Source organism: Megascapheus bottae, chromosome X (assembly GCF_031878675.1).
Source record: "Megascapheus bottae isolate mThoBot1 chromosome X, mThoBot2.hap1, whole genome shotgun sequence".
Classification (NCBI taxonomy): Eukaryota; Metazoa; Chordata; class Mammalia; order Rodentia; family Geomyidae; genus Megascapheus; species Megascapheus bottae.
This window is the reverse complement of record NC_143547.1, coordinates 57,548,363-57,573,848: the sequence shown is the minus strand read 5'-3', so window position 1 is coordinate 57,573,848 and position 25,486 is coordinate 57,548,363. Positions and strand designations below refer to the sequence as shown.

At 33.5% G+C, this 25,486-nt stretch overlaps 1 protein-coding gene across 1 annotated transcript; it reads left to right on the top strand.

Annotated features, from left to right (window-relative positions):
* Positions 1 to 21,553: 21,553 nt before the first annotated feature.
* Positions 21,554 to 23,290, top strand: LOC150041145 (heterogeneous nuclear ribonucleoprotein F-like). The gene has a single exon (XM_090327138.1). The coding sequence runs from the start codon at positions 21,851 to 21,853 to the stop codon at positions 23,288 to 23,290; it is 1,440 nt and encodes a 479-aa protein (XP_090183264.1). The 5' UTR covers positions 21,554 to 21,850.
* The last annotated feature ends 2,196 nt before the right edge of the window (positions 23,291 to 25,486 follow it).

Here is a 25,486-nt window from a genome sequence, read left to right as displayed (position 1 = left end):
TTCCAAATTCTAATACAAGGAAAAATAAAACTACATTCTTTTTCTTGGAAGTATATGGACCTGATAATCATTATGTTAAGTGAAAAAAAGCATTTTCTGTATTCTCTTATATGTTTAATCTAGAGGAAAGGAAAACATTCACTGAAAGTAAAAGACATTATTAGAAATGTTGGGGAGGAAAAATGATGAGAAAACAATAAAAGACAATAGATGGGATTAGTATGCTAAAATTATATTATGTCATGTGTAGAAATGATTTACTATTTTAAATTAACAAAAATTAAAGAAACATTAAAATATATTGTAGCTCTGAAGATTAGTTGCTGTATATTGATGACAAAAGAAAAGGTAATTAAGCTAAAATTGAAATTTCTGTACATGTTATAATGATCTTACTTTCAATTACTGAGCAACAAATTATACACATGTATACTATTGGGTAAAGCAAAAAGCATTTTATTTACCAGTAAATATCTCCAAATTTTACAGTTAACTCCACTTTGCAGAAACAAAAGCACAGAAATTATCAGTTCCCATTGTTCTAAGATAAAACCATATATTTTCAATTAATGAGTTGATTTTACTTTTTGTATTTGTAAATGTTTAATATTGGTATTTAAGGTTGTGTATTTTTTTCCTCAAATCAGTCTAAAAAATTATATAATTTTTATTCATTTTCTATTTTTCAAAGCTAAGAGAAATTTTAATAAAATAATGATTTTTATTATTCTTTTAAGTATTTATTTATGATAATTATTTCATGTATGGGGCAATAAAACTGTTTTAATCATTTTATAATTCTGAAAATCACATTCATTCATGTACTGTATTTCAAAAAGCTATAACCCAAACAGTATATTCATGACGATTTTCTGAACATCTCACATCTCCACTAAAATTCCTTGCATTAGTTGCTTCTTTTCTTATACCTGACAGAAGGAAATGCTAAACAAGGGCATGGAAAAGAATCAAAACAAACAGGCCTTGGTGACATTCCTTTCAGTTTCTAACAATTACCCAATAATTCATAGAAACCTTTTGGTTTTTTTCTTTTTTTTTTAATGATCCTGGGACTTGAACTCTGGGCATGGGCGCTGTCCCTGAGCTCTTCAGCTCAAGGTTAGTGCTCTAGCACTTGAGCCACACCACAACTTCCACTTTTCTGCTGATCAATTGGAAATAAGGGTCTCATGGACTTTCATGCCTGGGCTGATTTTGAAACATGATCCTCAGATCTCACTCACCTTACTGATTAGCTAGGATTATAGGTATGAGCCACAGGTGCCCAGCTTCATATATTCATTTTTCATGTTACGAATGTGTTTCTTTCACCAAAATTATTATTAAAATCAATATATTTCTTATGGTGTTTTTGATATTCATTTTATATGGAGGTTAAACTCAGAATAGGTAAATCTTCAGTTAAATAATCTCATTTTGAATTACTCATGGTTAATGGGTTGTATACATTTTAGGCATAATTCAAATTACCATATAGCTAATAAAGTCTAAAAATTATATACAAAGCAAATATAACATTCTACCAAATTAATATATATAAATTGTCTTTGCAGATGAGATTTAATTATGTTTAATGTTTCTAATACATTGCAGTTTTTCATAAGTTTTAGGACAAATGACTTCAAATGATGTCAATGTCAATGGCATACAGAGCTTTGAAATATTTATGAGAAACCATTGCACTTACCTCTCAACATCTAAATGGGAATCAGATTTCAGACCTTGAATTCTTGCAGCACATAGTTCTACTACTGAAAAAAAAAGTCTACTGAACTATAAGAAATGTCAGCCAAGAGGGCTTTCAGATACATGATTTACTAATTTTTGTCTGATCCTAAATGAATAAAATTAAACTTCTGGCTGAATGCAAGCTCATAAAAGCAGGATCAAAAATGAGAGGAACATAGAAGGATGATAAATGTACAATTTATAGCACTAATTTACTTTTAGTAATTAGAGTGATAGCTTGGTAACATGTACTTTATTGTGTTAAAATATGAATGGAAAAATTGACATTCTGTGAATAGTCAACAAGTTTTTTTTTCGTGAGAGTATAAGTTTATTTTTTTGATATTTTTATTGTAATTAATAAAAGGGTTACATGATATTTGCCAGACAGAAGATGCATTCATTCACATACATTGATACCCTTTCACATGTCTTGGTCCCCATTACCCTCCTCCCTAACGCCCCATCTTGTTTTCCCCCCTTCCCTATCCAATTTCAAATAACCAAATACAAATATATCCAATATATCAGATAACAAAGTGAGATACTGTAACAATATGAGATAACCAAGGGACAGCAAAAGAGCTGAGAGATAACATAGTACCTTAAGGACAAGAATCATTCATTATATGGCTTTTCAACAGGGTTTTTATAGAAAATAAATATTTGGAAATACAGTTGCCAGTGTTTCTTTAGAAAAATGGTATCAATGATATTAGATTACTGTTTAATTTGTACAGAATAGATATCATATTTTCATAATTCCCTTCATTACTGTTAGTTTTTGATATATTCCCAAATCTTAAGTAGAGATCTATTAGCTAGTTTTTCAATGATTATACATATAAATGTTTGTGCTTTATTTGAAAGAACTACTGTGCTCCTAATAGTTATTATTACCTTTTTTGTCATGGGGCTTGAAATGTGGGACTGGAAGCTGTCAAACTCTTCAGCTCAAAGCCAGGGCTTTACCACTTGAGCCACAGTGTGCCCGGGCTTACTTTGAACCACAATCCTTAGATCTCATCCTCCTGAGTAGCTAGGATTACAGATGAGAGATACCAGCACCAGGCTAACTATTGGCATTTTATACTTCAAAAACTAATGACATACATATGCATATATACACAAAATATACGTTAATATCTAGAGACAAACACATACATATGCACATATACATACATATACATATAATTTGTATGGAAAACTAGGTACTACTGGCTAATATAAATGCATTTGAATTAGGTAATGAAAGTGATCACTTTATTAGTGATCAAGCATGTTTTATTTAGTCACTTAACTGTATTCTGGTTTGTTATATTTTGAGTAATTGTCTAGGAGTGGAATTGCTGCATCTTAGGGTAGTTATATTGTAATTTTTTACTAACTTCCACTCTTTCCAATCTTAGAAAAATACCATATTAGATGAAGTAAATGAAGATCAGAGTGACAAGGGACACATGTTTTCCCTTATATGTCAAAATTAGATTTAGCTTACAAGTTCATTACAAAATATGTTGGGTAGTATACAAATGTATGCACATGTATTAATGAAATATGGTAGATTCAGTGGAGATTTGAAATATTGTAATTCCTTAGAATGCTAAAATTAATGTTCAGCAAATGACCCAGAAGAAAGTGAGTACTCTAAATAAGTGGGATGGAGTCAAGGACAGGGGTAGATGAATGAAGAGAAGACAAAAATTCAACATATATCCCACAAAATTAAGAAGATTGAAGTAAAGAATGGATAACAGAGGGATAAGTAAGAACAATGGAAAAAGTGATATTGTTCAAGATGTATTATATTCATAGAATACTTTGTTAAATGATGACTCCTTTATGCAAATAATTTGGAAAATAACAAAAAGAATAATTATTATTTTTAAAATTTGTTTCCCCTTGGAATAAAAATTCAACTAAGATAAAGATAGAATAGTACACTCATTAATTTTCACATTATGTTATACTACTCTGTACCAAATAAGTATACAAAATATGCATTGAAGCACAAAGTGACTTTGCTTACCTACTTTATATTTGTTATTTATATGTTTATATTAATCCCTCTAAGGAATATTTTACATGGGAAAGTAGAGCATACTACCTTTCTGACAAAGATAATTAAAAATATCAAAGGAATATTTTGTGTTTCATGTTTTTATTTCTTCAACAACAATGATACTTACCCCAAACATTTGTCATACAATATTTTAGTACTAAGATTTCCTTAGTGTTCAAAAAGTAAGCAATATGAAATATATTTGTAATATTCTAATACATGCTTAAATACAATTAAAAATAGCAAAATCTTTGTTTTTATTAAGAAAATGTATATATATGTATATTTGGTAGATTTTTTTTATACATTTTGATTTTTTCCATAGTTTTATAAGCATCGATTAGTTGTACAAGGGATTCGAGATTCATTTCGACATGTCTATATATGCATACAGCCTTTGACCAGACTTAGTCCTTTGTCACTCTTCTGCATCATATTTACCAAATCAATCTTATCAAGCTTCATGGTTCAATTTACATAATTTTTAAAAAAGGTTTTAGTTATTATAGAGAAAGAACAGAAAATGAGTCAATCCAAATCTAGGAAAAATGAGAGAGCTCTTCAGGAGGTCCAAGATACAATTAAGAAGCCTAATTTAAGGCTAATTGGTATTGAGGAGGGCGTGGAGAAAGAGGTCAATGGTATTGGAAATATACTTCAGGGAATCATCTCAGAGAATTTCCCAAATATACAGAAGGGCAGGCCCATCCAGATACAAGAAGCTTTTAGAACCCCAAACAGACCTGACCAGAAAAGAACATCCCACCGCCACATCGTAATCCGAACTGGATCAATAGAAACCAAAGAAAGAATCCTAAAGGCAGCCAGGGAAAAGGGATCAGTAACCTATAAAGGAAAACCAATCACAATAACCCCAGATTTCTCAGCAGAGACCATGCAAGCAAGAAGTGACTGGAAGCATATATGTCATGCCCTTAAGTCAAATAACTACCAACCAAGAATACTGTACCCAGCTAAGCTCTCATTCATAACTGAGGGAACAATAAAAACATTCCATTTCAGGGAAAAGCTGCAACAGTATGTCGCAACAAAACCAACACTACAGAGAATTCATAAAGATATTCTATACATAGAAAACCAAAATAAATGCAATACAGGGAAAGAAATGGCACCTAAACAGCATACCATCTAAGGACCACAAGAACTGTCAAGACACAGGCCCTAATAAAAGCTTTTAAAAATGGTAGGAACTAATAAATATCTCTCAATCCTAACTCTCAATATCAATGGACTTAACTCTCCAATTAAACGGCATAGGCTGTCTAGTTGGATCAAAAAGCAAGAGCCATCGTTCTGCTGTCTTCAAGAGACACATCTTACCCCCCCCCCAAAAAAAAAGAAAAAGAAAAAATACTGTTTACCCTAATGTTCATGAGTTCAATCAACAAGAAATTGAACATATTCAAAAAAATCTCTGGAACATGTGTAGATATTTTTCTTATTGATTCATAGGCAAACTAATGTAACAACTATTTACATAATATTTGTTCTATATTAAGCTCTTTTTTCTTTTTGCCAGTCCTAGGCTTGAACTCAGAGCCTGAGCACTGTCCTTGGACTTTTTCAGGCTAGAGCTCTACCACTTGAGCCATAGCACCACTTATGGCTTTTTTTTCTATGTTCGTGTTACTGAGGAATCGAACCTGGGACTTTATGCATGCCTGCAGGCACTCTACCACTAGGCCAAACTCCCAGCCCTATATTAAGCTTTTTAAGTAAGGCAGGAAACTTGTTTGTTGGCTTGATTTTGTTTTTCTTTTTTGTTTTTCTTTTTTGTTGTTCTTCTGTGCCAATACACTGGGGCTTAAACTCAGTCTCTTAGCTTTATTCTATCATTTGAGCCACAACTCAATTTTCATGCTTTGCCTGGTTAATTGGAGATATGACTCACAGTGTGTCCTGCCTAGACTAACTTCAAACCACAGTCCTTATGTTTCTGCTCCCAGAGTAGCTAGGATTACAAGAATGAACCACTGGCATTCTACAGTTGTAATGTATACTGTAAATGATTCTGAGTCATCAGCAAGTACTACACAATAACTGATTTGAGAGTTTGAAAATATTGAAATATTGCAGTCATGGAGCTAATCATCACCCAAAACAAAGAGGTAACTGTGTTTAATGGCTTTGAAGCCATTTCAGATCACATGAATTAGAAAATATTTTGCAAAATATGGAGGCATATCTATGTTGCCAGTTGCTATTTAGATCCTGAGATCTGGGATCATGGCTTAAAGCAAGCCATGGCAGACAATCTGTGTGGCACTTATTCCTAATTAGCTCAAACAAGGTAAGCTCATGTGGTAGAGTGCTTGACTTGTAACTATACTCAAACAGTGGTGCAAGGAAATGAGTTCAAGCCTCAGTATTGGCAAGTAAATAAAGAAATAATAAAAAAAGACTATGCAAAGTAAAAATTATTGATTTAATCCCCTATCTCTTCTCCAGTGGTTTACATGATGATACATATAAAACTATCAATCATTAAATAGAATGTTCCCCAAAATAGTTTATAGATAAAATAAATTGCTAGAGTTGAAAGAAAAACCTCAGCAATTAAGTGTAATATTCACATATCCTCACAGCTAAAATCAGGCAGTTCTACTAATTGTTTGGAAATTTTACTACTTGTTTTTATGTTGTAGCTTTATTTGACTGTTTATTATAATAGCTTTAATTTTTGTTTAAATTGTATGCTCTTTCAAAAGTTGTCCTGTATTTCAGTATAATTACAATACTCTCCAATTCCATTTCTCCTAGAGAAAAATATTTCTACTATAAACTAAAAGTTCACTGGGAAAAAGAAGTTTATTTTATTGAATGTCAAAGTTCTTATTTCAGAAAATTGATGTGTTTTGGGGAAAGTCAGCACATACATACAAAAATAGCTTCTACAATTGTATGTAAAACTGGAAGTAAATTTGTGTTTCCATGAAGGACAAAGCAGAAATTTCCATAATTTCCAATAAGGCCACTTAATGACTTAAAGGCAATTGAGAGAGCTTGGTTATTTTAATAGCATTGCCTTTATTTTTACCTTTAATTTAACCTCATTCAAATTATAAAGTGCTCACTAATGATACTTACGCAGAGACATTCTAAGCACTTACCATATAGTTATTAACCTACCCCTTTTCTACATAAAGCTCAGGTAGGCTGACTAGGATATCCAAAAAGCATATATTAAATTTGTGATAGGCTATTCACATATCATGAATATTTAATACCTATGTTTTTTTTACTTTTTTAGGTATTCAGAGAACTAAGAATGACCTATAACTTTATCAAAGCAACACTACATAAAATGTTATTAATTATTTTGTTGGAAATAATCCATGCAGTGCAATTAAATAAGGTCTAAATCTTTCTTGAATTTGTGTAAAAACACACAAGTTAAGCAGCAATGGAAAAGGGATTTATTTGTTTGCTATATTTTCCAAATAAATAGTTTTAAAGAGTGACTGTATAACTTGGAGCATATTTTTTATTTTACATTTTATTGACTATTTTTCATATAATTTTAAAAGAGTAGAATATAAAAATCAAATATTCCATAGGAAATTTAGTTGGCATGCAACCAATGAAAATGATTCAAAGCTATCTATCATCTATTTTGTTTGTTTTCTCAAATAATTCATTTTTCTCCATAACATGTTTTCCACCCTTTCATTAACTATACTGAGTACACCTACTGTCCATGTTAGCAATATCTAAGAACATTTACACATAATCGTTTGATTTGAAGATATCAGTGTCACTTCTATTGTAAGCATTACCGTAGTGTGGAGGTGATCAGCAAAGAAGGTTCCCTTTTAATGCCCAGCCAACAACTTTCACTCAAGTTGACAGACAAGAAATTCAGGAAATTAGTTTAAAAATTTCCAGTGTTTCTCAGAAGCATAATTCAAAAGAGCAAACTACTCATTCGTAAGGAAGCCTCCATCATCATGGGCCATGCTCTATTGGGCATTTTATCTTTCCCACTTTTTTTTGATTCTCAAGGTTTAACAACGTCCTAAAACTATACATGAATGTCTCGTTGGTTCAATTTTTTTTAACATTTCTACTCTATTCTGAAGACAATTTTTCTTTGTCTTCTGCAGATTTTTCTGTAATGCAGTTATCTCCAACTTTAATCATGCAATCATATTGTGCATTATCTTCCGTAGAATCAAATCCTCTAGAGGTAACATCTTCTTTCCATGCACTTTTTATGTAAAAAAAGGTATACTGGATCCCCTACTGATTCCCTTTGTAGGTACTAAAATGCCCGTAGGTACCTTTTGGGTGAGCAAGGAATACGATGCCTATTTCTATCTGAGAATACGTCTTTCCTTTGCAGAGGGCCAGCTGCCTACAGTTTCCTGCTTTTTATTCAACTGCAAGATGTTGCCATTGCCGTCTTGGCCATGTGGTGGATGATAAAGGTATTGAGTTTAAGTGTGCCATCTTGTCTTCATAGTGGAGGCAAGGAAGTCCTACCTTCCAGGTTATGAGCATGCATGAATTCCTAGAGATCGGCCAATTACTTGGATGATAGGTTGCTGGACCTGTCAGTCCTGTGCTTTGAACATGGAAGACTACCGAGTTTCCTGTGATTCTGGTGACGATCACAGTGTACAGGTATTTGCTGCAGCACAACTTGAAATTCACATTGTCCTTGTTTTGCTTGATATTGACAGACTTGGCATCATTCTGTCTGGCAATGATCATAAAATCTTTGATCTTGATTTTGTGAGGACTGGCAACATGTGATATGGGCTGGAAAAGCAAACAATATGCCTAAGTTCACATTTTTTCCTATAGAAATACCAATTATCTGATGATCTCATTTTAAATTACACTTTTGAAGATACTATCACCAAATTCAGTCACATTCTGAAATACTGCAAGTTAGAATGTTCCCTCAAATTCTGAATGAACAATTTAATCTCTAACAAATGAAACAAAAGAGTTGAATGATATTTGCGATAGCTTTTAAACATTTTTCTGTCTTACAATTTGAATTGGTAATTAAATTGTGTTGTGATTTTAATTTAACTGTTCTGGGATATAACCTCCAAAGAGGTAACTGTGTTAACATGAAGCCACTAGTTTAGGATTCAAGCCCTAATAACCAGTACACTTGAAATAGAAAACTTTAACAACGCTAAACCGCCAACAATACTATACCAAGGCATTTTGAGAAATAACTGTGTAGAAGCTAGAAAAGATATTGTAGAAGTACACCTTGACAACACCATAATTACAGATTATAGGCTCAAAAATCGTTAGGAAATAAAACTGATACAGTTATCTACTTAGCTAATTTTGCTCTAGAAATCTAAAAGCAATTTTTAAAAGAAATAGAATGGTACTGAAACAAAGATTTGAAGGTACCGGTATCTTAAGATTAATAGGTGGAGGCTGGATGAGTTCAGAGGTACATGTCAGAAAAGGGCAAGTTTGATATGAAGATAAACTTGTTAGAAAGCAAAAATGCTAAGACATTGCTGGGTGCTCAGGAAAAAGGTCAATAGCTGATGATTCTGTCACCGTAATGTATGTATATAAAATATCATAAATAAAACATTGGTAGAACTCAGTTGATGTGGTATTTACACACAACAAAATTCTATGCTGCTGTCAAAAGGAACGACATAGCCCCATTTGTAAGGAAATGGAAAGACTTAGAAAAAAATCATATTAAGTGAAGTAAGCCAGACTCAAAGGAACATAGGCTCAATGGTTTCCCTCATTTGTCATAATCAGTAGAAACATTGGGCTCTCCTAAGAGATTTACAATAGAACAAAACCTAGATACATAAGGCCATATAGAATGACGCTAAATGGAAGGACTTTCAGGATATAAAAACAAAAGCCATATAATGAGTGATGGTTGTCCTTAATGTACTATGTTATTTCTATCTCTTTTGTTGTCCCTTGGTTATCTCATTTTGTTACAGTATTTCACCTGGTTATCTGATATATTGTATATATGTGTATTTGGTTATTTGAAGTCAGATAGGGAAGGGAGGAAAACAAGATGAGGGGCGAGGTGCGGGGAAGGAAATGGGTACCAAGACATGAGAAAGGGTATGAATGTATGTGAAGTAATGCACCTCCTATCTGGTGAATATAATGTAACACTTCTATTAATTACAATAAAGATATATTTAAAAAACCTTGGTAGAAATATGAAATTGTAGAGTGCTTCTGGTGTGTCCCAGGTAAAAATGAAAAACATTGTTTTGGAAACTGGAGGAAAGGGGAAAAATAAATGTCCAAATTGTGTTATAGTATTTTATGGAAAGTAGAACTTCTAAGACATTTGTAGTTAATGTTAAAATTGTGATTTGCTTTCTTATTGACACAGTGAAATACGAAGAGATAAGTTATTCTTAACAAAAAATAAAATTCAGTGTTTAAGGAGGTAGTCGACCTTATACTGAAAAAAAAAGAAGATATGTTCTAGAGAGAACATCAAAGTTTCAATTGGATAAATACTTGCTAGAGTGACTATGCATAATAGTTATAAAACTTACACTCATCACAAGTAAATAAAGAAATAAAGATGCTGCTATACGGAAAGACTGGAGAAATGTTTGTCTGGTGAATTACACTAAAGTGAATTCATTGGAATCCAACAGGTTGTTTTTCTTTGTGTTTTTTGCTTGTTTGTTTCTGTTTTGAGAAGTTTTTATGACCAGAATTGGTGCCAGATAACACAATAGGAATAATATATAGAACAAAATAATTAAAAATATTCATAATTTACAAGTTGTACAAGATAACTCAATAGAGCTATTTGGCTACTAGTGTACAGTATTTTTAATAAAAATGGAAGAATGAACCTAAGAGCAATTCAGACATCAGGGTGCTGTAATTGTCATTATAGATCAAGAAAACACAAATCCAGAAAGCAAGGATTGTTTAATCACTTTCACATGTTCACATTGAAGCTAAATACTTGAGGTTGTTACACAAAACCACAAAGCTAAGATTATACCCATTCTCACAGGCCTGTGGGGAAGAGAATTGAACTAAACAGAGTTCCTTTCTGGAAGTTTCCTTTCTGGGTCCTGGATTTTGATATAAATTTTCTTCTTTTTTTTCTGTTTTCTACATGCGTATTTTCTTGCTTTTGTTGTTGTTTTATTTAATATTTATCTTTAAGTAACTGTACAAAGGAGTCACCATCTAACAAAGAAGTATATTAATATAGGCAATCTTGATTAATGTCACCCTTTTCATCATTATTATTACTTCCAACCCACCTCTTCACTGAAATTTCATATTTTTTTAAAATACTAATTGAATTTTATTATTGCATTTCCTTCCCTTCTCTCTTCACTTGTCTACATCCTCCTCATAATGTCAATTCTTTCATTTTAAATTAGTTCTGATAAGTCTTTTGTCCAGAGGAATCGTTCCTCCTAAACATGCTGTTTATTCTTGCTCATTTCAAACATCTTTATGTCTCTATGCTCAGTATGCTATGTTATCAATTTTAATGTAAATTTATACTGTATTCTATTTGGGTCCAACTTGTAATTTAAATAATATTATTCATAATTTGCAACATTTTTCTATAACAAATGTGTATATTAGTTAATCTTCAGATGAACTTTTACAATAAGTACTGCTACCATTTGTCTTTTACAAATGAAAAAATACAAAAACAGTGTAAATAAACAATACATTGTGCATTGCTAACCAAGAATAAACAGTAGACATGAGATTAAGCCCCAAGAAAGGCTTTTGCTAGACATGGTTTATTTTCTGCACTCTATTGTTCTACATGTGTATATGGATATGGATGATTTTGTGACTTTCGTATATTTATATATAGTAATGGAGGGAGAATAAACCCTTATGCAAAAGAAATAGTTAATGGTAGGTAATGATATACAATGAGTTCTGAACATACCAATATTCTAACACTTAGTCTCCAAATTATCTTCTTAAAAAAATAGTGAAATGCAAACCTTCATCTAACAATGCAACTTCCTTTGTTTGACATAAATTCCATTTTAGTTATCTAGATGTTGCTGGTTCCTTATTGAGAATTTTATGCCATGTCATTATGGGATACCGTCATTTGCAGTTGGGGAAAATACAGTATTCTGTTTCAATGTCTCAACGTGCATACAAACCTAAGCAACTCTTTATAAATACTATTATTTTACCACAGTATATGGGCCAAAAGTTTGTTCTCTGCTCCCTGTTATCAAAAATGTATTATTGTATAATTTTTTCTTTTTCCAACTCTCTAAATAATACTTGTGTATTCTGTATATAATTAAAAGCTGCTTGTATATATCACTGATTTCTTAAAGAAAAGTGACTTCGTCATTATGGTTAAAGTGAAAAAGCCGTATAGAAATGAAGCTATTGTACTGTGCCGTCAACAATACCAAACATGTTCCATTACTTTGAGAAGCTGGGCTCTGTATCTTATATCTTCAATGTATTGGTAATATTTGAAAATTTACATTGTTTTTCTTTCTCCTTTGCTCACGTTTGTTTTTTAAGCCGTTCCAATAAACAAAATCAAAATGATTTTTTATATTTATTTCAAAATGTTTTATTGTGTGAATGCTTGCCATTAGGAAGTTGAGAAATGAAAGGCCTTAAAATTTTGCCACAAGTTGAAATTTCACATTGATCTTCTGTGTGTATATATGCTTGTGCGTGTGCATATATAATTATTCTTATAAAGAATTCTGTTAAATTAAATTCATAAGTCTAGTTTTGAGTGTATATCATTTTAGCAGTAAGTTCTTCAATGATTTTATATACACAGTTCTAATTTTTGTATACTAATTTATATACACATCTGCAATTAACATCTATCAACTCCTTGCTAACAGTGAGGTATTTTCAGAGTTGTGTATATACATTTGAGCCAAGAAAACTTATTAACCCTGTTATGAGATCACATTTCTGTTAAAATAATTAAAACAGCTATAGAGATTATATAGTTTAAAACTAAAGTTTTGAGAGATCAATTCTTTTATACAAATGTAGATCACATCCTAATTTTTATTTTTAAATATTACTCATGTAACTATTATTATGCTATAAATTAATACTAATTAGAACAATTAATATGAAATATTCAACATATATGTTCTACATTAAAGAGACATCAATCATACAAATATATATATATTTATGGAAGATATAGATTCAAAAAAATTTTACCTATATTATCTGCTATATACTTGATATCAAGTCTAGGAATAATTTCAATTTTAGAGAGACATAAAGTAGAGCACCATCTTAACTTATGGCCTACGCTTATCAGCTAGATATTTATGGAATGATGTGGCAGGAGAAAAATATTTAAAGATTTATTCAGAATGTAATACATAAAAGAAAAGTACAAACCTTTTCATAAAAAGATAACATATTTCATTGAGTTATTAATCTATTCCTACAGATACAAAAGATAATATAACCATCTTTCATTGACAGTGTTCCTTGCTATTCATTTTTTCATATATTTTTATTGTAATTAATAGAAGGGTTATATTATAATCACCCACAGAGGGTACATTACTTCACAAATATTGATAGCCTTTCTCATGTCTTGGTACCCATTCCCCCCCTACCCATGCCCCTCATCTTGTTTTCCTCACTTCCCTATCTGACTTCAAATAACCAAATAAACATATATACAATATATCAGATAAAAAGGTGAAATACTTTAACAATATGAGATAGCCAAGGGACAGCAAAAGAGATGAGAAATAACATAGCACATTAAGGACAACAATCACTCATTATATGGCTTTTGTTTCTATATCCTGGAGGTCCTTTCATTTAGTGTCATTCTATATGGCCTTATATATCTAGATTTTGCTCTATTGTAAATCTATGCTCGGACCGCCCAAGGTTTCTACTGGTTATGACAAATGAGGGAAATTATTAGGCCTATGTTCCTTTGAGTCTGGCTTACTTCACTTAACATGATTTTTTTTCTAAGTCTTTCCATTTCCTTACAAATGGGCAATGTCAGCAGCATAGAATTCCTTAGAATTCCATCGTGTGTGAATACCACATCTTGTTTTTTTTTATTGTAATTAGTAAAAGGGTTACATGATATTTGCCAGATAGAAGGTGCATTAATTCACATACATTGATACCCTTTCACATGTCTTGGTACCCGTTTCATTCCCCCCCCACACCCCCCACCCATCTTGGTTTTCCCCCCTTCCCTATCAAATTTCAAATATCCAAATACAAATAAGTTCAATATATCAGATAACAAAGTGAGATACTATACCAATATGAGATAACCAAGGGACAGCAAAGGAGATGAGAGACAACATAGTACATTAAGGACAACAATCATTCATTATATGGCTTTTGTTTCACTATCCTGGAGGTCCTTTCAATTAGCTTCACATTATATGTCCTTATGTATCAAGAGTTTGTTCTATTGCAAATCTCTGCTAGTAGAGCCCAAGGTTTCTACTGATTATGATGAATGAGGGAAACCATTGAGCCTAAGTTCCTTTGAGTCTGGCTTACTTCACTTACTATGATTTTTTCTAAGTCTTTCCATTTCCTAACAAATGGGGCGATGTCATTCTTTCTGACAGCAGCATAGAATTCCATTGTGTACAAATACCACAACTTGTTGATCCACTCATCAACTGAGGGGCATCTGGGTTGGTTCCATATCTTTGCTATGGTAAATAGTGCTGCAATGAACTACGTTGTGCTGGTGGATTTAGTATGTCCTTGTTTCTGGACGATTGGGTAAATGCCAATTAATGGAATTGCTGGGTCATAGGGGAGCTCTATGTTTAGTCTTTTGTTGAACTGCCCTACTGCTTTCCAGAGTGGTTGAACAAATTTTCCTTCCCACCAACAGTGTAGTAGTGATCCCTCCTGACCACATTCCCTCCAGAATCTGTTGTTATTAGATTTCTTGATCCTGGCCATTCTAACTGGATTGAGGTGGAATCTTATATTTTGATTTGCATTTCTTTTATGGCCAGAGATGTCTAGCATTTCTTCATGTGTATATAGGACATTCTTATTTCTTCTTCAGAGAAGACTCTCTTTATGTCTTTGCCCCATCTTTTAAAGGGATGGTTGTTTCTTCGGAGATTAGTTTTGGAATTATTCAATTGCTTGAGCTGTTGAAATATTTTAGATATGAGGACTTTGTTGTATGGTTAGTGAAGATCTTTTCCCACTCTGTAGGATTTCTAGTTAGTTGCTCTGCACTTTAATGCAATCCCACATATCCAGACTTGATTTGTTGTGTTTCTGTGTCCTTATTAAGAAAGTTTCGACCTGTGCCAAGGAGACCTAATGTATGTCCTATTCCTTCTTGTAATGTTTGCAGTGTATATGCTTCCTTGCCGTTTGTATTATCTTACAGTGTTGTGAGGCATTTGAAAGATTTAAATATTCTTAAAAATTTTTAAATAGAAACAAATGAACTTTGTGTTGCCAGTGCCATAAAGTTCTTTTGGATATTTTGGTATTTCTGGTATGCAATGTCTATTAAAGTTACACTTTTTGTAATCTTACTAGATATTGATTTTTAAATTTTAGAAAGTCATGTTTCTTGGGTATACACATTTAATTTTAGGCTAGAAAACATTTTATCTACTATTTATAAGAACATTGTCTTCTAATTGGGGTCAATTTACATATCAAGAAGTGTAGCTAGTATGGTCCTTGTCCCACTGCTTTCAGTCCCTCTCCGGGTTTCTTTCAAATAATTACAAAGGAGATATGAGAATCTTAGTGATCTCTGCATAATATTATCTACTTAATTGTAAGCATTAGGACATAAGTTTGACTTTACATAGAATATAGTGTATTTTTCATGTTCAAAATTTAGTTTCTCAATTACAACTGGTCATTGCAGAATAGATTATAGGTCATATTCTTTTACTTTTCTGGACTTTTGAGTATGTACATTTTATGAGCTGTTTTATGATTCAAAACATATATACAATATGGACTAATCAAATCAAGGTAAGAATTACTTTCATCTGTTTCAATATAAGTATTTTTGCACATTCAGCATTTTAAGCTCTTCTAAACTTTTCAAAATATGTCACATCCTGTTTTGTCCAAGAGTTATTCTAGTGTACTAAAGTATAGTAACTATATACATTCAAGAATAACAAAGAGTTGTTCATCCATTTTGGCCATATTTTCTGGCATCTGTAATGAAGTTTCTTTTCATTTGGACAGTATTACATCCCATTCTTCTATAAGCTTCAATTGCTGATTTTCTAATTATGTAAGAATATATGACACTTTTCTCTCAATATCTGGCATATTTCACTTAGCATGATAATCTCTAGTTCCATTCGTTTTGCTATAAATGATAGTATATCATTCTATTTTATTTTTGTGCAATGTTCATATACTATATTTTATTTAAGAAATAAATCATATTTCCATGGAACGTTATCTGTGTTCATTTAAGATTTTACTACCTGTAAATAATTATAAAATAAGCATGAGAGTATAAATATCTTGCCAATGTAATGTTTTCTTCTTCTTTTGGGGTCTAATGAACAGTGAAATTTCTGGATCAAAAGCCTAATATTTCATAGTTTATTTTGAAAAAACATTTGCATTTTTAACTCCTATAATGATTGTGTTCATTTACATTCTCACTCTAGTACACAGTAAGATATCCCTTTTATTTTTCCAAGTACTCACTAGGTTTTTTTAAATTTCTTACCTTTTGTGTACAGCATTATTTCATGTAATATAGAATATTCTTAGGCATTCTTTAGTTGCCTCATAACTGATGATGGGGGTAGCAATCTTTGAGCTAAACACAGCCTAATCAAGTGTTTGCACTTTCCTACACTGTTATGGGGTTTAGCGCTGACAGTGGAAATGCAAACTGTTTCCTTTTAAGTCAAAATGATTTCATGGATTCTAGATTTTATTACATGCAGCATCAGAAAATTTCTCCATTTAATGGAGTTGCAAATCTCTATTAGCAACGTATTAGAATCAATTTAAAAATCAATGTCCAGCTTTAAATTGTATACTTGCTCTCTCTCCTTATCTCACTCATATATCTTTGTAATTAATGACTCTTTACTAAATTGACACTTTATCAATAATTAATAATGTTAATATTTGGTTTATCTGAATGAAATATAGCTAATAGTGTTCATTTTGGATTTTTCTTTTCCATAGTAAATCCTTTTCAAAAATTTATTTTATCATATATATATCTTTTGTATTGATGTGATCATCTTATATGAAGCATATAATTGAATCTTTTTTATTACTATCATTATTAGATAATCTCTGCTGTTTTTTAGAAAAATTTTTTCTTGTCTGCATAGTCAAGCATATATAGCAAAGACCTTATAAATATAATGCATGGTGCTATTACTATACAAATGTTTACAGACTGGTATGGCTATTTATTTCCTATAAAGCACCACAATAAACTGAGATGGAGCTCAATACAAGAAGCAAAAATATGATGCTTCCAAACTAACAACATACCAAAACTTTCAAAAATTCATATTTTAAACATACACATATGCACATGTACTCTGCACATGTCACTCACACACACAGCATTTGTTATAAATGACAAAAGCACAAAGAAAATCCACCAGAAAATACTAAATGTTTTACTGATGTTGTACATGGCATTATTTCTTATTAGTTTCTCATTGTCTGTATCATGATGGCTAGTTCCTATAATCCTATCTATTTGGGAGGCTGAGATGTGAGTATGAATGTTAAAATCAAGTCTGAGCCCAATTAAACACACACACACACACACACACACACACACACACACACACACCTTTGTTAAGTCCATCTAAACCTTGCAATGAGTATGTGTGCCTGTTATAAAGCAATGAAGAAGTCCTTTGCTAGACAAAATTACAGAGGTGAGCCGTATTAGATTTTCTTTACCAGAAATATTTTTAAACATTAATAGAACTTTTATTAGAAATACATTTTATACTTTTAGTTACAATCTGTTGTCTCTATTTCACCAAATTCATGGTTGTATAGTATTCCATCAAACGAATATAATAGAATAGCATCGATTTTCCTGTGAATAGGCAGAAGTTACCTGTTGTAAATCATGGCAGAATCATAGAAGTTGGAGCTACAAACAACAACAAAAAAAACCCACTGTGATGGACAGGGTTTGTAGGAAGACTTTTAAACTGATTGTTGGCAGTGGGTAGATACTGAAAGAGGATGGCATAATGTAAGAGCCAGCAGGAGGCCAGATCCAGCCCACTGCTTGTTTTCATATGGTCTCTGAGCTTAGAATTTTTTTACATTTAAAATTCATTCTAGTTGCACAAAATCCAAGGAAAAATAATATTTCACAATGTTTGAAAAACATGAAATTTAGATTTCAGGACTCATAAATAGTTTGACTGGAAATCAGATACAGTCTTCTATGGCTGCTTTATGCGAGCATGGCTGAGTTGAGTAACTGCAACAGAAGCTATATAATCCATGAAGATGAAAATATTGACTCTTCCTTCACAGAAAAAATTGCTGATTAAGTGTAATAAAAATGAAACTGATGTTAAAAATGTAAAATTAGCTCTACATTTTTAGAATCAGGTAAACCTTCATTTCAATCTTTGCTCTACTGCTTACATCTGGAGTTCTCTGCCCCTCTGTTCAAGGACAGTGAATGTGAAATGGTTTTCCAAGTTGCTGGTAAACCTTACACAATTGTTTGTTTGTTTCCAGAGCAAACTTCTAAACTATTAGCCTAAAGGATTTGAGCAAGACTTCTTTATGGTGTCAGTCATGGGGCTTGAACTTGGGGCTCGGGTAGTGTCCCTGAGCGCGCTCTCTCTCTCTCTCTCTCTCTCTCTCTCTCTCTCTCTCTCTCTCTCTCTCTCTCTCTCTCTCTCTCTCTTTAAGATTTTATTAACATTGATTTTTTACATCATATTTCAAATGTCATATTGAACAAACAAGTATTCAAATAGAGATTCTCTATATACAATCATTGGCACATAGATTTTAGAACATAATTCAAATTAGGCTGAGGGTTTGTATGTCATGGATACATATCAATCTATATAATATAACATTATGTCTATAGAGCATATATCCCCTCGTATATTTTTATGTCTATGTAGTTATGTTTATATCTCCCAGACCATGTCCACAACCTTGGGTGCCCAAATATTGAGTCGTCGCTCTTGTACTGTTTGGATTTCATATCCACATATTAAGGATACCATGCACGTTTTGTTCCTTCAGTCTTGACTTATCTCACTCAACATAATTTGCTCTAGATTTATCCACTTTCCAGCGAATACCATTATTTTATCTTGATCTTCAAGATGTGAAAACAAGAACTTATCTATGTGATTGTTGTTCTTAAAGTACTATGTTATTTCTTTTCTCTTTTGTTGCCCTTTGGTTAATCTCATATTGTTAGAGTATCTGACTTTGTTACCTGGTATATTGTATATACCTTTATTTGTTTATTTGAAATAGGAAAGGGAAGGGGGGAAAACAAGATGATTGGGAGGGGGTGGGGAGAGGGAAATGGGGACAAAAACATGAGAGGGGGTGTCAATGTGTGAGAAGTGATGTACCCTCTGTCTGGAGAATGTAACTGTGACCCCTCTATACATTACAATAAAAAAGCAAGCAAGCAAGCAAGCAAGCAAGCAAGAAAGAAAGAAAGAAAGAATACTAGCTACAAAAAGGCTAATGCTTTAGCCTTTGTTCATCAGTGATACCTGGAATAATCCCATGCCTAACATCAATGGATGTTTTTATGAATATATAGTGAATAAGTAAATAAGCACACAATTCTGAAAGATGGGTGAAATAATGCATTAAATGGTAAAGTATCTTTCACGCACATAATTCCTATCATGAATTCCACATACAAGAAAGATCAGAAAGAACATCATTTATATTTGGTACTAGTAATTCACAAGAAAGTACCAGAGAGTTTTCCAGCAAATCAAGATCTGATTTCTTAAATGTCACTCAGAAAAACAATGGCAAAATATTTTAGTTCACAGGATCTCACACTTTTTTAGCCAAAATTAGACAAAACAAGAACTAATCTGCTTTGTGGCATTGATTTGAAAAACTGCATACTGGATTCCTTATAATACTTTTTTTCTGAGAGGAAAGAAAGGATCTTGGAAAGTCAAGGATACTGACAATATGCATAATTCAAGGTTGCTGATTTTCCTTTGTATTCCGGATCAACACAAGTGGTTTCATTGGGAAACAAATCTTCATTTATATGCTATTATTGTATAACAAAGATAAGCATTCACTCCTTAGAGTTAAAACATAAGAGTAAACTCTTCAATCCCTGACATTCAAATGGCAAGACAAATATGAAAGACCTACTTTCCAGCAAGTATCCCTAATGATGCTTCATGTAAGTATCTTCAGGGTCCAGGACCTCTAGCCAGCTTTACACCACCTTCATCTTCTTCGACATGTCACCACTTAAATGAGAAACTTTTTTCTAAAAGGATCTTACTAGGTAGCCCAGGCTGACTTCAAGTTCATAAATCCTCCTGAATGCTGGGATTGCAGATGTGCCCCACAAAACCTGGCTGATAAATTTTTCAAAAAAGCAGATCTTAATATCTAGAGCTATGTAAATTCATAAAGGGTGACTCTATTCTCCTTTAACCCCAGTGACAGAGCTAGTCAAACAGGATACCTCATCATAGCCCTGTTGGGAGCCTAAAACAAACTGGATTTCAAAGGAACAACCTGTTCTCAGGAGCAAGCTACCACACAAGCAACCAGCTTGAGTAAGAGATCCAAATCCATCTAATAACTATTGTTCTTGCAATCCTCAGCACAATCTCAGACAGTTCTTATTCACATTTTATGAATGAAGACATGAAAGCCCAAACTACTATATGACTTGCCTAACTAAATTCAGTTTTTAGATATATAGTATCAACTGCAACTGCATATATTTGAGGATAATAAGGAGAAGTCACTGGGCACTGGTGGCTCACATCTGTAATCCTAGGCACTCAGAAGGCTAATCTGAGGATCACAGTTCAAAGCCAGCTTGGGCCAGAAAGTCCTCTTATCTCCAATTATTCACCAGAAAACTGGAAGTGGAGATGTGGTTCAAAGAGTTCAAGGCAAACCAACACTAAATGGGTAAGGGAACTAAAGACAGACTTATCCAAAGAAGAGGTTAAAATGGCAGAAAAACATATGAGAAAATGCTCATCAGCCATGGTCCTAAAGGAAATGCAAATAAGAACAACCCTAAGATATCACCTTACCCCAATCAGAAATATTTCTTAAAGTGTATGTGAGGATCCTCACAGCTAAAATGAGCTACGGCTAATTAGTAATATGTAAGGACATGTGTAAATCTTACTGATTAATGTTAATGTACATCCAACTCATTGCATTCAAATACCAGGAACTTGAGTTCATAAAGACCAGCCACCAGGTGGCAGTGGGAAACCGATTAGGTTTCCAGGTTTAGGAGACCTGCACAGCTGGAGCCTGGTCAGATGGAAGCCATAAGACTTTTGGAAAAACTATGTGTTTCTTCTAAGTGCATTGTACCCACAAGATCAGAGAACACGCAGTAATCAAGAGACTGACTCCTCCGTTTGGAATCCCTGCCCCTCCCTAGCCCCGCCCCTAACACAAGATGGTTTCTATGGTAAATGTAAACAAGACTCAGGAATTCTGGACTCGTCCTGGTGATTAAAGGGCCAAGGAAGAGTGTCGCGATGTGTGGGTAGTATTGTGCAGACCCATATCCCTGAGATTATAACAAAAAAATATTTATTGACTCTTTTCAGAGCCCTTTGCTTTTTCAAGCATCTGAAGGACTTGGTGCTTGCTAGCCATGTGCCACATTTCCTTGATGGACATAGAGATTGGTTGTTCTATCTTTGTACTGGACAATTATGTTCCTATTGAGTGCCCCCACTCCCCTGAAAGGCATTTGGGACTACTGGAGTAAGCTACAAAACTGTGCCCCCAATTGTCTGACTTCTACTCTGCCAATATCGCATGATGCAAGCTTCCACCCCAGGAGGTAAAAGCTTTGTAATCAAACTGCGTGGCCTGCCTTGGTCCTCCTCATTGCACAATGTGCAGAGTTTTCTCTCTGGTTGTGCGATTCACAACGGGATCACAGGTATCCATTTTGTTTACAACAGAGTTGGGAAGCAGAGTGGTGAGGTTTTTGTTGAAATGGAATCACAAAAAGATGTCAAATTGGCCCTGAAGAAAGACAGAGAAAGAATGGGACACCGATACATCGAAGTGTTCAAGTCACATCAAATTGAGATGGACTGGATGCTGAAGCATAGTGGTCCAATCAAATCTGGCAGTACCAATGATAACTTGGTGCAACTTTTGGGCCTCCCATCTGGCTGTTCCAGGGAACAAATTGTTCAGTTCCTCACAGGACTGGATATCGTATCAAAAGGGATCACACTATCTGTGGATTCAGAAGGCAAGATGACGGAGGAAGCTTTCCTGCAGATTGACTCAAAGGAGTTAGCTGAGAAGGCTCAAGAGAAAATAGGGCAAACATATGTGGAGGCGCTCAAGAGCAATCCGGAGGAAATTACATCATCCTCAGAATTGCCTCTGAATCTCTCATCTGTGTATCGTCCTGGGCCCTATGACCGTCCTGGAACAGAGCAGAGATACAGGAAAATTCTGAAGCATCCAGGCCAGCAGAGAATGAGATCCAGTGCCTACAATGCTGCTTGTTGGGGATACGAGGAACACTGTGGCTATGGTGCAGGCTATGCAGGCTACGAAGGATTCCATGGCTACAGTGCAGGCTGTGGCAGCTATGACAGGTACAATGGCTGTGGTGCTGTCTTTGGAGGCTATGACGGGTACAATGGACTCAGTGCAACATATTGGGGTTACCATGGATACAGTGGCTATGAGGGATACACTGGCTACTGTGTTACCTATGGTGGCTACCCTTGGTGTAATGGCTTCTGTGCAAGCTATGGAGGCTATGAGGTATGCAGTAGCTTCAGTGACTGCAGATTTGCCTCCAGTGAGTTAGGGTCAGATCTCAACTACTGTTCGCTGGGAATGTATGATCACAAGTATAAAAAAGGCGAGTTCAAAGTTCAAAGTACCAATGGGCACTGTGTCCGTATGAGAGGATTACCATTCAGAGCCACTCAGAATGATATTTACAATTTTTTCAATCCATTTTCCCCCCTGGAAGTTCATATTGAGATTGGTCCCGAAGGAAGTGTGACAGGACAAGCCAATATTGTGTTTGCTACTCACGAAGAAGCTGTGGCAGCTATGTCAAAAGACAAGACCAACATGGAACATAGGTATATAGAACTCTTCCTGGACTCAAAAATCAGCACTGACACAGAGAGTACGAAAAGCCAAGTTTTGACGAAAACAGGGTTGTCATTTGGAGAGGCCACTAGTAGTGGTCTAGAGAGTTGCTCAGTGAATGACTAATTAGTCCCCACTAACGAAGTCAGAACGGGGTAACTAGTATTGTAGAGCATTTGAGTAATGTCTACCTGATTTGTCACATAAGCAAAGAAGAGCAGCTCATAATTCTAGAGGGTGGGGGACCTCTGTTGTAACCCTGAATTCATGAAATCTGAATTAAAGGAATTACAACCTCCTTCCTTTCTTATGCATACTTTTCTACTTGAGTGTGACATTGAGTAAACTCCATATTTCATTCTGCTTTTCTCAAATTTTTAGAAGCATATGATGTTATCTGCATTGAAATGTTTGAGTGTATTGAATTATGAATATTTTACAATAGACCACAGTGAGCACATTGGAAAGACACCTTTTTTTTTTTGCTGCTCCTAGAGCTCACAATTTTATTGAAGGAAACCATTCTGTCCCCTGTTTTACAGCTGCACTTCTAGTTGTTTGCTTGTTAAGAGTCTTATGGACGTTCCTTCCTAGTGGTTGGGTTTACATTGCAACTTTCAGATTATAGCCTCCTGAGCAGTTAAGATTGTAGATATGAGTCACGAACACTTGGCTTGGGAAAGCAAACTTATTTGAAGAATTCAAGATGCTGAATACCTAATTTAAGAGACTCATTTCTCAAATGTATTCACTCTACTTTTTGCTTTACTTCTAAGATACTTAAAATTAGCTTTAAGAATTGAAACACAGTGCTAATACTTTAAGAATTAGTCTTTGACAAAGTTTTTTACTTTATTTTGGGGTATATTTTGCTGTTATTTGTATCACTTGCATATATTATGCTAAATGATTTTTGCTTTTTATAAATAATAGAATGCTATAATATTATATTCAAATACTTTAATAATTTCTTATAACTGGCATATGTTTTGAAGATCAAATACATTGTAAACACTACTGTATTTTACACAAATCTTTTGGTAACAGAAAGCAACGATTCCAAAATAAATGTGCAAAACAAAAGAAAACTCAATACATGATACTACAGAAAGAGAGCTAAAAGGAAAAAAAGGGCTCTACAATATAACCAGAAAATAGTTGTCTGCTGAAATATGATGGAGGAGAAGAGGACTGAGTAAAGGACACAAATGGAGGGAGATCGGGTGAGCCAATGTAGTCAGTATATTCAGTGTACAAATTGTGTAAAAATGGAACTACATAATTTGATGGTATGTATGGAAAGGGTAAAATGGAGAATGATGGAAGGGTTCATATTGATCAAGAGACATAGTACACATAACCTGACTCATGAAAGTGAAATATCTTTGTACAACTAATTAATACTAATAAATATTTTGAAAAATTCCCAGTGAACAGGCTGTAAGTAATCATTAAGAAAATAATCATTAAATTCTTACCTATCAAAAATAACTTCAATATGTGTGTGAAGTCTGTAATTGAAACATAAATAATTTTACTCACAGAGGAATATTACATGAAATAAATATTAAGTTCAAAGTGATCATGTAATCATGTAGTCATAAATAAGACATGAATATTGGAACTAAATCCACCAAATATTAGTGCACCTAAACATATAAATATCAATGTATCTGAATGAAGAAATAAATGAAATAATGGAAGTTGACTTTTTTTCCATTTTCAGCAATCCAGAAAAAAGAATTTATGAACAGTGGACTTGAACTATACCTTAAACCAAATGGATCTAACATACAGATAAATCATATTCTGTCCAAGCCAAAATACACAGTCTTTATAAGTACATGCAGGATTTGTTTAAGATAAATCACATACTGTGCCAAAAAGAAAATTTAAAAAAATAATAAAACGTGAAATGAAGTATAATTCCTAACTGAAATGGTATGAAACTAAGTATCAGCAATGGGAAGAAAACCAATATATTTAAGCAAAAGTAATTTGTTTAGCTTTCTAGGCTCCGATTCTCATGGAAACTTGGTAGCAGATGGTACACGATGGACAGTTGGGCACATAAGGTGAAAGAATCTCAGGTTGGACATAGAAATGAAAGAGACAAAGTGGGCTTCCATAATCTTTTCCAAAAGATGCCTGGAGTGACCTGAGTAACTCTCAGAGAAGGGTCACAATTCCCAAGCGTGCTTCAAATCTTTGTCACAAGGCAACCCAGAGGAACATTCAAAATATATACAAACCATAACAAGTGTCAACATATCAAACAAGAGATAGCACCAATCAATAATGCATCTTATGAAACAAAAGAAA

Excerpts from the sequence above, each read along its gene's own strand:
- LOC150041145 (XM_090327138.1), top strand. The coding sequence starts at position 21,851 with ATGATGCAAGCTTCCACCCCAGGAGGTAAAAGCTTTGTAATCAAACTG.